The 14,153-nt window shown below is 39.6% G+C and overlaps 1 protein-coding gene across 1 annotated transcript; it reads right to left on the reverse strand.

The window, feature by feature from the left end:
• Positions 1-5,874: 5,874 nt before the first annotated feature.
• On the reverse strand, positions 5,875-13,751 carry LOC116674425 (ethanolamine kinase 2-like). The gene is made up of 3 exons (XM_032506900.1): positions 13,348-13,751; positions 7,412-7,674; positions 5,875-6,079 (listed from the first exon to the last, which is right to left on the reverse strand). The coding sequence occupies exons 1-3, from the start codon at positions 13,486-13,488 to the stop codon at positions 5,890-5,892; spliced, it is 594 nt and encodes a 197-aa protein (XP_032362791.1). The 5' UTR covers positions 13,489-13,751; the 3' UTR covers positions 5,875-5,889.
• Positions 13,752-14,153: the final 402 nt, after the last annotated feature.

Consider the following 14,153-nt stretch of genomic DNA (forward strand, 5'->3'; position numbering starts at 1 on the left):
CTCTGTAAGGTAATTAGTGGAATTTCCTCCTCTGGCGCTTCATTATCAATGTGCCTTATTTACATATGATTTCAAACACCAGCCGAGCACTGATTTTCTTCTCTCTTTTTTTGCTTTTTGCAGTTTTATATGATTTGTGGGAGTGCAAATGGGAGACGCAGCAGGGGGCCATTGGGAGACGAAGAGATTGCACTCTTGCTTTCCATTGCTTTTCTCTCTTTTCTCTCCCATCTCTGACTTCTACTGTGCACTCTCTCTCTCTCTGAACATTGCAGCTGCAGGAGCCTCTTGCTCTCTCTCTCTCTCTCTCTTTCTCTCTCTTCTTCTCTTCTCTGCATAAGTCTCTCTCTCTCTCTCTCTCTCTCTTTTTTCTTGCACAGCGGGTGGTTTGAGAGCTGAAGATCTCCTCTGCAGGTGCAGCCTCTCCTGCTCTCTCTCTGCCTTTCTTTTACCATTTCCTCTGAAGATCACATTCATACCAGCCCTTATACGTTCTCAAGTACAAAATTTCTCTGATATCTGTTTAAAACCACTTTTGCGTTGTCTCTGTCTGTGTGTGTGTGTGTGTTGTGTGTGTTGGTGTGTGTGTGTGTGTGTGTGTGTGTGTGTGTGTGGTGTGTGTGGTTGTGTGTGTGTGTGTGGGTGTGTGTGTGAGTGACTGGCTAGTGAACATGCAAACAGAGACACACCATACACATGCCTTTTAACCATAAATCAACCTCTTAAATCTCATCTCTTGAATCTCAAATTTATCATATACATTATAAATATTCTCTCATCATCCTTTTCTAACACTCTTTTTTATATGTCCCTAATGATTGACCTTTCCCTGACCATTGTGAGTTTTGTCTGTATGTCTGTGTTTTGAGCAGCATTGGACTGTGTGAAGCCCCTCCATCACACGCATGTCTCACAATATAGCACCATCTATTGGGCCTCTGAATGTGGTGCAGCCTGCTTCTTGTGGATGAATATTACAGCGAGTAATATCCTAAGTCATCCATATACATATTGCTTTTGTAAGAAATATGATACACCTAAACTGTACACTGAAACATCAGGGCAAAATAAGTTCAACATTGGTCAACTTTCTCATAATCTTGTTAGAGAATGTAGCTCAAGAAAGAGTCCCTACTCCTCTGTACTCCATTTCACTATATGTGCCTTATGAGGTGTATCCTTTTATGTATTATACATTTTTAAGCAGTATTATAATCTTAAATGGATATTGTCTATCTTGTAGCAACTTGGCTCAGTTCACGAGCAGGCCAAAGCAGAACATGACAACAGACCTGTGTCTGTAGATCTGTAGTATAGTAAAGGAACCAGAAACATAGACTAGCTGTCTGTGTCTTGTCTTACGGATTACTGACTGAACATTGGTCACACTGGCTTCTCTTTGTTTGACTTTTCTCTTTCTGAATCCAGGAAGCTAAAAACTGGCCCTTTCTTTAATGGGTGAGTCACAACGCCATGTGCTAAAATTCAAAGAAGAAACTCCAGTTGTTCACTGCCACTTAGAGATTTTGGGCCTCCCAGCTTCAGTTTGTACGGACTTCCGACCCCTCCGCTGCTTACATAAACAAGGTTGAGCGCTTCACCGATAAGGGAGAACTCTGCAGGAAGCTCGTGGCCAAGCGTCTGTTTCTTTGTACTGTCTGGAAAACCTCTCTCACCCTGTGACCCCTGTCAGAGATAATACATGGTCACTGCCACCGCGGCCACTCCCCCACCTCATCCCTCTGACCAATGACAGCTCGCAACGGCGGACTCCTTCCCATTGTGACAGAAGTGAATGTGCAACTCTGAGCATTGACTACTCAGTTACTTGAACACAATGCATGGGTGAAGAGAGCACTGTGGGCAAGTTTGAGAAATGTACATTTGTCATATGAAAAAAGGCTGCTGCCTAATAGATAAAGATGTGGAAAATGTTGCTGGTTTCTATCAAAGGATGGCTGCACCAAATTATCACTGAGGTAGAGCCTCCAGTGTCATCTTAATATTTGTTTTAACCTGATGTGATTTCCACCACAGTAGATAATTGACAGCTTTTTTTCTCTCACACAAACATTAATGTAAGCTCTTCCTACACTGGATAGGACAATTGACCATCACTAAGACCCGCCCCCCTCAGTCACGGACGGTGATGATGGTGGCCCAGTCTGGCTATCACCAGACAAAGCTCAATCTTTGAGATTGAACATTAGTCTGGGCAGTCTGCTCTGTATTTTCTACTGCACAAGAAGTGTGACCAATGGGCATAGTTCACAAAACTCTTTACGTAATTGAATAGTCCTTCAACCAATCACACCATGATCCCGGTGACGTTGACGCGACAGCTGCATCAACGTTTCTGCACTTCGGTGGCCGCCTTGTTGAATGTTGGATGTAAACAGAAAGCTGCTTGGTCGCTTCTCCATCGTCATTGTGTTAAACTCACCAACAGCGCCTGGTGGATAAGACAGCTTGTGATTGGTCCCCGCAAAATTAGAACGGATGCAGGATAGAAAGATGCGATCGCCCAGCAGATTGGGCTGGATTCACCTTTTTGGTCCAACAGTGGCCAATAGGGATTCTAACTTTGCAGTAATTTCTGAACAAATGAGTTTTTGATGTCAGACAGAAGTAGACAAAGGTCATGTCATGTTTCCATCCACACAATTTATCTGAATTAAGTGATGTTGAATAAACAATGCCTTATGGGAACACTTAATTCGATGGATTTCATGAATATTTACTCAAGGAATACGTTTGGTCTCATTGGACTTTCTTTGAACGATTTCAAGATTTTAATTTCCGACCAGTATTTCCGCTCTGTTTGCACACATGGCGGGTGTCAACAAAGACAGATGGAAGTGGACGGACGAAGAGACAAGAGACTTTTTGAATTCAATTTATCGGGAACTCGCAAAGGAAATGGCAAACAAAGGTTACGACAATCTGTGGAACGTCCTCCGGAGGAAGGCACTCAAACAGCGAGACATGTCTCAAAAAAAGAATTGTCTCGCATTAGTGCCGGAGGGCAAATAAAAGGCAAGTTGCACCTGCATCATCACAGCAATGCGTTGATAGCGTCATTGTTTCTCTTATTATAGCTTGATATGTCGCTATCAGCTGGCACATAAGCACTACTACAACACTACAACAGCCACATTGATCATTTATTGGTAGACGGCGCGATCCATTTTGTCTAGAAAAACTTTGTTCGCAAATGTTTGCTTGAATGTTGTGCGATGCTGTGTGAAAATGAATGGAAACACCTTAAAATGTCTAAAATCAATTTGAAATACCAATTTGATCTCAAACCAGCATGTGACGTCATTACGCAGGTCTTAATTTAAGTTTTTTTTACCAAACGTTTTTAATCTTCTAAACGGATCCTAACTATGCCTTTGATGGCCACTGTATATACATGATATTGGGAGTCTAAAGATGCATTTTCCAGGGAGAAAGTCAGAATCCCGGCTCCCACACTGTGGGAAATACTACACAGTTGATGGGCCAGTTGAGCTCTTTTTTAAAAAATAACAAGTCATCGGCTAATGTTGTGCTCTTTGGCCTTTAAAGTAATGCTTGAATAGATTAGTACTGTTGGTATTAAGCTTGACTGCCAACTTGACGGCCCCCACCTCTCCTCCACTCGTATGTTGAGTACTGGCTCCCCACAGGGCTGCGTGCTGAGCCCCCTCCTGTACTGCCTCTACACCCACGACTGCAGTCCGACCCACAACAACAACCCTCATCGTCAAGTTTGCTGACTGACGACACCAAGTGGTCGGACTCATCTCAAAGGGAGACGAGGCAGCCTACAGAGAGGAAGTCCTGAACTTGGCAGCTTGGTGTTCGGAGAACACCTGTCTCTGAACACCAGAAAACCAAGGAGATCATCATCAACTTCAGGAAGAAGAGCACTGACCTAGCCCCCCTGTACATCAACGGGAGTGTGTGGAGAGGGTCCACACCTTCCGTTTCTTGGTGTCCTCATCTCAGCTGACATCTCCTGGTCAGCCACATCACAGCGGTCATCAAGAAGGCCCAGCAGCGACTACACTTCCTGAGGGTCCTCAGAAGTACGACCTGGACTCCAACTTGCTGCTGACCTTCTACCGCTCATCCATCGAGAGCCTGCTGACCTACCGCATCACAGTATGGTACGGCAGCTGCACCGTGGCAGACAGGGAGAGGCTGCAGAGGGTTGTAAGGTCAGCACAGAAGATCACCGGCTGCCCTCTCCCCTCCCTGACGGACATCTACACCTCCCGCTGCCTCAGCAGAGCAGAGAACATCATAAAGGACAGCTCCCACCCGGCTCTGATCTGTTTGACCTTTGCCCTCAGGAAGGCGCTACAGGTGCATCAGAGCACGGACCAACAGACTCAAGAACTTTTCTTCCCGAAGGCCATAACGACCCTGAACTCACCCCTAACTCACATATGCACTGACTCCACTCCACAGCCCCCCCGGCCCCCGGACTGTCTTCTCTTCCGTCCGACTGTGCAATATTATTGTTATACTGTTACTGTTATATAATACCTCATAGGACACTGGAATCTGTGCATTTCATTTCATACAGTGCAATATTTAATACAGTAACCTTTCCATTACTGTGCAATATTTCTTTACTTAATATTAGACTTAATCATTTCATTCCATCACTGTGCAATATTATTTATTGAGTGTTATCACTTACCTATGCTTATTCAAGCTGATTTATATATGTATACTTGACAGTCACTACACTTTATATCTTTGACTTATATTTTTGATATTTATACTGTTATATTTTCTACTGTTATATTCTTATATTTTTTTTTGTGTCAACACTGCAAAGGGATTGCTTTAATCTCGTTGCACAAGTACCGTGTACTTGTGTATAATGACAATAAAGGCATTCTATTCTATTCTATTCTATTCTATTCTAAGTGTACTGTTTTAAGTTTATGTGAGAGCAGACAGACACCGTAAAATCCAGTCCTTACCCATTTTCTCTGTTTTTAGTTTCCGAAAGGCCACAAATCCAAAGCTTTAAGTTAATTTCTGACCAAGCCGAAGCACCCACAGAATGCCTTTTTGGTTGACTCTAGTGCCTCTCTGTTGTGATTGTAGGCCAAAGTAAACCCCTAAACCTAAACATGCATGTGGTAGATGTAGTCTTCAGAAAGACTGCCAATGTCCATCAAAATCAAAATCGGTCATACAGTTGCACAGTCATGCTCAATTTCATATCTGCAACATCAAATAGTGTACAATAGTTCTAGCAAAGGTTGCAAGTGGTCGGTGTCATCTACTAAACATTCCCATTAGCCCAACAAGTCACTGACAACTTGTCTCACATTGCCAGACCTTCGTCCACAACACTGCGGGGAGGGTCTGGCTTGTCCACACAGCAATCCGTTAAGAGAGAAAAACGTGCTTTAGTGTATTGGCATTTCTTTAAACCAATCACAATCATCTTGTGCGGTGCTAAATGACAAGTGGAGCCATGGTGCCGCTGTAAATTGCCTCGGAAGGAACTTGTTTTGGTGGAGCAAGTGTACGTTCAAAGGTTGTATTCGTTGTGCAACAGAAACCTCAGATTGGACAGATAGTTAAAAATTACAACACAAAGAAAGCGAAGGTAATGGACATCTTAAAAAAAAAAAAAAAACTCCAAAGAGAGTCTGGCTGAATTTCCGGCAGAACGAGAGCAATCCTGGGCGTGGAACGTCAAGGACATAGACTGTTGCTGTAAAAAAAAAATCAACTCTCCAGACTTCATTTATAGTGAAAAACTGAGTTTGCAAGATGTAGTTTGGCTTTGCAAAGCTGCTCTGGAGCAATGTAGTCATTACTCGCTCTGATGCTGCTGCTCATGGCCAACTGTGTTGAGGAAATGCGTTGAGATGACTACGATATCGCAAATACATTGAGATGATATTGTCGAGAGTTGTACCTTTTTGTGCAGCGCTGCTTAGCTGGGCTACTGCTCTGCACCAGCGTGAGAAAGTGGGACATTTTTGTCCAGAGAAGAGGTTCAACAGGCAGAGCACATTTTGGCTGGATGGAGTGGATTCTCCCCATCTCTGCTGCGATCAATCTGCAGAGAGAAAACATTTTCTTAGATGAGCCTGGCTGACGCTGTTATTGCACAAACAACAGTTATCAGAGTAGAAACACAACTCCCTTTCCATTAAGCGCTCTTATCTTGTTCTTCTTTTTCCAAAAAAACGTGACCTTTTGACTACTTGAATGCTCGTTCTTGAGGCATCTTAGCGGTGACATAAAGTTTTCTGGGTATTCCCCAGAGAGGTTATCAGGCAGAGCAAGGTTGATTGATGTGTATCGTGGCCCTGGCTGTTTAGCCTTGGCTGGTTGTGTTGTGTCCTACTGTCCTATGGTGAGAATAATGTTGCTGGCCTGTAACCATGTGGGTTGATGAACGAGACCGGGGGCGTGACTAAACAACGTTGCTCAACATATATACACATGACCTCTAACAATCACTAACTGTTTCCTTAGAAAACAAGCTGTCGAGGTTTTATATTACTCTCAGTAAACCTGTTAAGGTTATACAGCTTGACCAGTGAATGGACCTGGAAATAATAGCCACTGGCATTACTTTTTTTTACCCCTTTTTTGTGCTTTTCCATGATACTGATATTGTATAGCCAGTCTTCACATTAAATGTGTGTGTGTGTGTGGATTCATTAACTGCCATATTTTGTCTTGACTTTTAAAATTGAAAATTCAAATAAATGGCCTTGTTGAAAAATATATTTGCATGTAGTTATGCTACATCATTACAGTCGCAGGTCATTATGAAGACTGAACACATTAATGATGTGATAATAACTGAACAAACAAGAAACCTTTGTTTCTTAAATAGAAATTAATAGAAAGTCGAATGAAGGAAATTTTACAGCCAACCTTTCAAAATAAATACATATTTTAAACAGTGTTAGTGAATGTTCAAATGTGTCCTGGGTTTGACAGAAAGATATATATATACATGTATATTTAATTAATTGCATGCTTTTCAAAATAGCTTTTTCTTAGATTGCTTTTTGTTTTGACAAATGGAAACCTGTTGTCAGAAGAACTAATAATATAGGCAAACAAAGTGGTAAGGCTGATACTTATACAGTTTTTGAAAAGTCTGCAACATGAGCATGACTTCAAATTCAATTTTTCAACAATAAATTCCGAAAAAATGCTAAATTCTCATCACCTTTTATTCCCTTCATGACCAAATAGCTACACTGGATGATAATCAACATATTGTCGTTTCCAGCAATGAATGTGGAAACTCTGGAAATGTGAACCATGACATTCCCCAAAAAGCAGATAACTACTCTTGGTACCCCGTCTCTGATCAAATCAACTTTACAAAAGAAATCAATGAAAATGTGAAAGCTGTTCTGGCAGAGACCTGTAGATGGATGGTTGTCGCAGCAGCTCATCATCCAGCACTGTTCCTCTAACAAACTCGTAGCATATGCCATTCTGGAAGCTGCAGTAGATCTGTGGACCGCACCCGTGGGCGTGGAAGACCTGGAACATCTCCACCTCCCGGTCCCTGTTCACGTAGAGCTCCGTCATTTTGCCGTACAGTCGCACCAGAACACAACCGGGCTCCTGGAGAGAGACCACGTAGCATCCAATAAGCTGGTTGGTGATGCCTTCTGTGAATTTCTGAAAGGACAGGAAATCAACTCAGAAAAATTTAAAATCAGCTTCTTAGCAGTACACAAAGAGTCAATAACACTAAAATCAACACTGGCTTTCTACAACATTTTAAAAAGGAGCTTGTGTGTAACTTAACAGATAACATTGATAACATGACACAACCACTTAAAAAAAAAAAACATGTTTTTTGTGATAGCATTCATGATATTACTGACATGTGGACAAAATGATCACACATGCAATAGTCTTTTGGAGTTTTATAGTCTGTATCGACAATGTTTTAAATTGCGGTATTGTTCAGGTGCCTGCCAAAAAATACGCCAGATGTTCCTCATTTCAGCCAGATGTTCGTTACCTTAAACTTTCCCAATGCTGACATTCTAGACCCTAGATTCATTAAGGAACAATGGCTAACTTCTCCTTAGATCTCTGCAGGATAAATCCAGACGGCTAGCTAAATCATCTGTCCAATCTGAGTTTTCTGTTGTACAACTAAAACGTACACATGTTCCACCAAAACAAGTTCCTTCCCGAGTTTGTTTTGCAGAGGCACCGTTGCTCCGTAAACCAGAGCACGTTTCTCTCCCATGCCGAACTGCTGTGTGGACCAGCCAGACCCCCCTCCACAGCGCTTTGGATGAAGGTCTGGCAATGTGAGACTAGTGTTTGTATAACAGGCAGTCACATCATTATTCTGTAACTATTAGGTAAGTGAATAACGTGCAAAGTGTAATGGGTCACTCCACTAAACCTCAGACTGAGTTACAGTGTGTCCATGTCAATGTTGGACTAATCACTCTGAACAAGGTTGCGCTCAGCTTCAGAATGTAAATAGAAGCAATATGTTTAGTCTCGGGATTTCAACTTTTTGTACCATATCAATTTACAGGCTGCTAATTTACCACCGTTTTGGCTCATTTACCTAACATTTTAAACCGACCTTCCATTAAAGACACAGTTTGTGGAAAATAATAAACTTTAGAAACAAAGAGATAATTTGTCAGTTTTTGTTAATTTGTGTACTGGAAAAGAAACTTGAGAAAATAATTGTGACTTTTGAATCACAACACATTTGATCTAAATATCTAAAGACCCTCACAGACGGTGACATGGCACCACAGTGTGTAAAACATGGAATGAAACGTGGAATAAGTTTTAAGATCTTAAAAATAGTGAAAATAGCAAAACCACAGTGTAAAGATACTAAGCAATACCACAAGTAAGTAAGAGTATTACTTCAAAAGTCTAAAATATATATATATACTTACTCATGTTTGTATATTTTAAAATTGTCAAAGTGGCACTAAATATGAACCTTTTTGTAGTTTAGTCTTTTTCATATTGTCAAATCAACCAATTATATGTTCACATGGAAAATCCTGAAAATCCTGAAAAGTAACTGGTAACTCTGGCTGTGACAATTTCCCTCTGAAATAAAATGGAGTAGAAGAATAAAGTCGCATAACATTAAAATAAGTAAGTAAATACTTGGTTACATTCCACCACTGAGAATTAGTTAGTTATGCCATTAATACACTCTAATTGACAAAGATGGGTCCTGAATTATTAACAAATGTTGTGGTCCTGTCTTGTAGAGTGGACTACGTATCAAAAAAATAAATAATGTAAAATTGATCTGGCATAGAGAAAAACCGATACAGGTAGGCTATGAGCATGCGACAGAAGCTAAATGACAGATGTAGATGTACAGCTGTGGACAGCTGCAGTCTGAACTTGGTGCTGGAAGTTGAACGATCACACTCCCAGCACTATGTGTACACAACCATACCACAGTGACCACTGTTTGCTTGAAAAGACCCCATCGGACATTTGTTGTAATTCAGTGGTTTCTCAAAGTCTCTCATTCTCTGCTACAGTCTCCACAGCAGAGCCTCAGATGGGCCTAGCACACAACAGCTTTTCATCTAGATGGAAAGTGAACAAACATGCCCACCTTGATATCTGATCAAGTATTTATAAAGTGGATGGAAGGCCACTTGGATACTTTCCACATGGCTTTTGTTTCCAGACTCTCTTTGTTTTGGATTTTCACATATCTTTACATGAAAGTTGGTAAAATGTTCTTGTTTAATGCGTTTTATGTGTTATTGTCATTTGAATACACACTGTTCATAGCACTTCTTAAAGTCATTTCTGTAGACAGAGAAATGCAGAGTACAGCAGGTGTATCTGATGTGCTAAAGTGCTCCAACAAGCCATGCAAATACTAAATAAATAATAAAGTGCATGTAAAGCATTCAAAATGGCTTTGAGTTGGAGCTGTTGTTTAATGTGTCAAAAAAAAGATTACAAAATGTGTCAGAGGAAGGAATAAAAACAAGAGCAGTACGAAACACACTAGGATGAAATACCAGACACGACAGAAAGAAAGAAAAACAGTGTAACAGTAGGAATTATCTCCCATTTCCTTATATATTTTATAGTGTATGGTCCAAAAAAGAACACAATACATCATTAAAGGGACTGTTGGACTCTAGGGGCTGAAGTGAAACATCCAGTCCTTTATGTACACTACTGGACCTGGTGTAGATTGAGAGGTCACCCACCCAATGTGCTGTCACATAACAAACATAAACCCCATTTCTGCGAAAGATTGGACCTTGTGTTTGCACATGGGACCAGAATAGGATTGCCCTGTTCTGAACAGATGCTCTGACAACACTGCACATCTGTTCCCAGGGTTAATATATAATAAAAACATCTACTTTTGTTGTCCAGAACCTTGGCTTTTCTGCTGGTTTTATACATTTGTCTTTTTTTATGATGCCATGACAGTGGTGGTTCTACATTGAATTACACCCAGAGCAAGAGACCACCTTCAAGCTCAAAAAAAAAGAAAGAATTTTTTTTTTGCAGAATTACTATATCATACTGTATATTTAAAGTTCTGATTACTTATACTGTCATAATTTATACAGAATTGTGTTAATTGTCTTTTGAAAATGTTGGAGGTGGAGATTGTTTACCTTAAAAGTATGTTTCTACCATAGTTAAATAACTGGATTTTCTTAAATGTGTTTTTGAAATGTCTATATCTAATGAAGGATTTGTGCAATTGAGAAATATAATTTTCTCTTTCACTTAGGTTGTTATATATATATATATATATATATATATATATATATATATATATATATATATATATATATATATATAATGACAACAATAGATGCAGTCAGATGTCAGAGTCAGATGTACAAAAGTGTAACAATAATAAATATCAAGAATAACATGCAAATATAGTATAGAATAAACATTCTTACATCACACAAATTTAAAAAGACACTTAAGAGAATCTAGTCATTACACTATTGCACTAAGAACTGTGTAACATTTCAGTTTTGTGTTACATTTATCACCATGTATGTTTTTACTTCATCTGTTACATAAAGGGCTTTAATTTGGGTTTTTTTTTTTAAAGAAAAAGAAAATTGTCAGCAGGTTGTACTTTAGACATAGTCACAACTTTCCATTTTAAAGCACTTACATGGCTATAATTCTATATTTATGTTAGTCATTATGTCAACATATCCCATGCAAAGACCAAAACCAACTGTGTTAGCCCGTCTCTCAACACTGACTTCTCCAGCCTGTGGCTTTCCTTTTTTGGCCTGTTAGTTCCTACTAGACGCAAGCCTTTAAAAACACATCTCAAATATACTTCTTTTTTAAAGCTAAATAATGCCCTAAAACAGATGGGCTCTGTTGTTTTTAGCATATGTTAATCTAGACAGAGGAAATAACCATTTAGCTGCAAATTTGGTGTGCTAGTGAGTATTTAGAGCAGCAGGTGTATGTGGGATCCACACAATATACAGTTTATGTTCATTGTAATAATGGAACACTGTATAGGCTATGCTATTTAGAATAGATTTCTTCCGTGTATTGTCACTCAGTATTATCAATCATTATTATCAGTATGCAAATGTACAGTTGTGTGGTTTACTATTTTTAAGACTTTTTATTTTCAAGATTTTCAAAACAACTGCTCATCTTCATACGACAAAACTAAAAACTAAAAACCAAACCACTGATATCTCTCTCTCACACACACACACACACACACACCACACACACACACACACACACACACACACCACACACACACACACACACACACACACACACACACACACACACACACACACACACACACACACACACACACGTGTTTTAACTTGTCTTGGCTGATTGTGAAGGCAACAGGCAGCATGCTGGACAAGCCAATTTGAGCACAGCCAATCACAGAGGAGTAAGCAGCCCTGCTAACAGGTGCATGCCTGGTCAATGCAGGCCCACACAGTCCTGAGAAAGAGTCTTCTCAGCCTGAGACAGAGAACACCTGTGGGGAGTTAGTACATGAGCACTAGCAGGTGTGTTTTATTAAAGGGGAACTGCAGTTTTTTTTCAACCTGGACCCTATTTTCCTTTTTTTTTTTTTGTCTACGTGACTGATGGGAACAACAATCTTTGACATTTCCAGTTTTAAGCAATATTGCTGCAGTCAACAGTTGCAAAACAAGCTATAATGTAAGTCAATAGGCCAATTATCCAGCTTGTATTTACCTTCACAAAAGTGCTAGTTTTGCCACCGACAGGCTCAGATGAATATCCTGAGTGTCTGACAACATTATGGAAAAGATTTCTAAGGAGGCCGACCTTACTGTTAAAGAGTAAGATCCTTTTTTAACATAAAAACATCTTCGAAGTTGCATTCGCTAAACCCACCAGACTCCATGTAATAAAACAGTAATTTTAGCATTGTAAAATACAATTCATTCAAAGTTGACAAAAACAAAATGAAACTATGAAAAGCCGTTTGGGGTCATCTTTCCACTTTTTCAACCATCACAACTCTAGTTCCTTAAACTGTACGGATCAGTTGACCAGCCATGGTTTGGAGCTCAAACTATTTTGATAAAAGGTTTATTAAAACAAGACAACAACAACTTCATCCTTATCTATGTTGCCTAAGAGAGAGAGAGGAAGCATTTGGTCTTATTTGTGCAATTACAGAAGGAAGAGAGATATGGAGTTGTGTGTGGCTGGAAAATGCAATACAACGTGCATACAATATGGTCTGTCCGTTCTGCAGCAAAATTCCATTTTTTATTACAGCAATTTCAGTCAAGACTGCAGTTTGTAAAATACTACTCCAAAAATATATTTTTTTTAAAGTTCACCACACTTTATAAAGGTTCTTTTGAAAGTAGCCATGATGGAAATCATATTGTGGAACGGAAAGAGTGAAACAAAAAACAAAACGGCATAAATTCAGTGTTATATCCACGGAGAACACAAGAACCTCATCACAAGTCTACACTTTTACAGATTGTATGTTCTATGAAAATTAGTGTGGGAGAGAAAATATTAAATTTAAAAATGTATCTTCTCCACGTATTTGCTTCTTCGTCTGTGCAGTTTTTTTTCAAACCGACCAAATGGAAAGGACTATTTACAAATGTCACAGTGACATCCATGATGCTGTGACAATGTCAATGACAGATCCAATTGAGATGTCATGTGACATAATAATGTGGCATATGACATCTGAGTTAGGGTTGCACAGTCGGTATAGATGCAGTAATTTAAAGTGAGATTTGAATGTGAACTTACTGGAAAATAGGGTTAGATATCAAAACACAAACATTCACTTGCCTTCATCTGAATGTTTTGTGCCTTCCAAAGAGGACGCAGTCTGCTGAGGAGATCCAGGATGCCTCTACGAGGTTCATGCTCATCAATATTGAGGTCCACATGGAGAAGCTGATTCCCAGCACCAGCACACCTATTGTCCATTTTTCTTTAACAATGCAGATGTAAAGTCTGAGTTTTTATTTTCAAAAAGAACTTGTTCAAAAACCTTTGGACCAAAGTCCTACTCTGTTCAAAGACCATCAAAACTGCAAAACTGGTGCCACTTGGATCAAAATTCTGGAAAGCCAAATGTGGGTTTAATCTTGAGACTAGAAAAAGATTGTCTGAACAATCCAAGAGCCATCAGTAGTATTTGTAGATCACTGAAATTGTCCACTTGTGTGTCCAGTGACTCAGCAATCCAGCTTGCTTATCAGGGGCCAATGTTCCTGTGGGTATCTTCAGCCCCACTCCTGCAGAGTTTACACATTAACCACGGTGCCAGGAGCCCGGTGAGTGTTAAACATAATTCAACAGAAAAATGTCAGATTTTAAAACACAATGTATAAGGTGTGATGATGTAATGTTTGTGCTTCAGTAACCCTCTTTAATGTGCGTTCAAACATGGATTGTGCTGTATCAGTCCTTCCGAGGCCCAGCTAATAGGAAAATGCCTGTTTATAGAATATTACTTAATATAATGTGATAAAAAAAAATATTTCACACAAAAATCGGGACAAAAAACTTTCACTGTACTTGAAATGACTACATAAATAAGTGTCAAATGAGTTGCAACACAAGCAGAAAAAAGGCCTGGAATTAATTAA

The sequence above is a fragment of the Etheostoma spectabile genome, unplaced genomic scaffold (assembly GCF_008692095.1).
Source record: "Etheostoma spectabile isolate EspeVRDwgs_2016 unplaced genomic scaffold, UIUC_Espe_1.0 scaffold00000225, whole genome shotgun sequence".
Lineage (NCBI taxonomy): Eukaryota > Metazoa > Chordata > Actinopteri > Perciformes > Percidae > Etheostoma > Etheostoma spectabile.

Coding starts and splice junctions, on each gene's coding strand:
- LOC116674425 (XM_032506900.1), bottom strand. CDS start 13,488: ATGGACAATAGGTGTGCTGGTGCTGGGAATCAGCTTCTCCATGTGGAC. Junction 7,675..13,347: donor CACAAAACATTCAGATGAAG/GCAAGTGAATGT, acceptor CTGTCCTTTCAG/AAATTCACAGAAGGCATCAC. Junction 6,080..7,411: donor CGACAACCATCCATCTACAG/GTCTCTGCCAGA, acceptor TTCTCTCTGCAG/ATTGATCGCAGCAGAGATGG.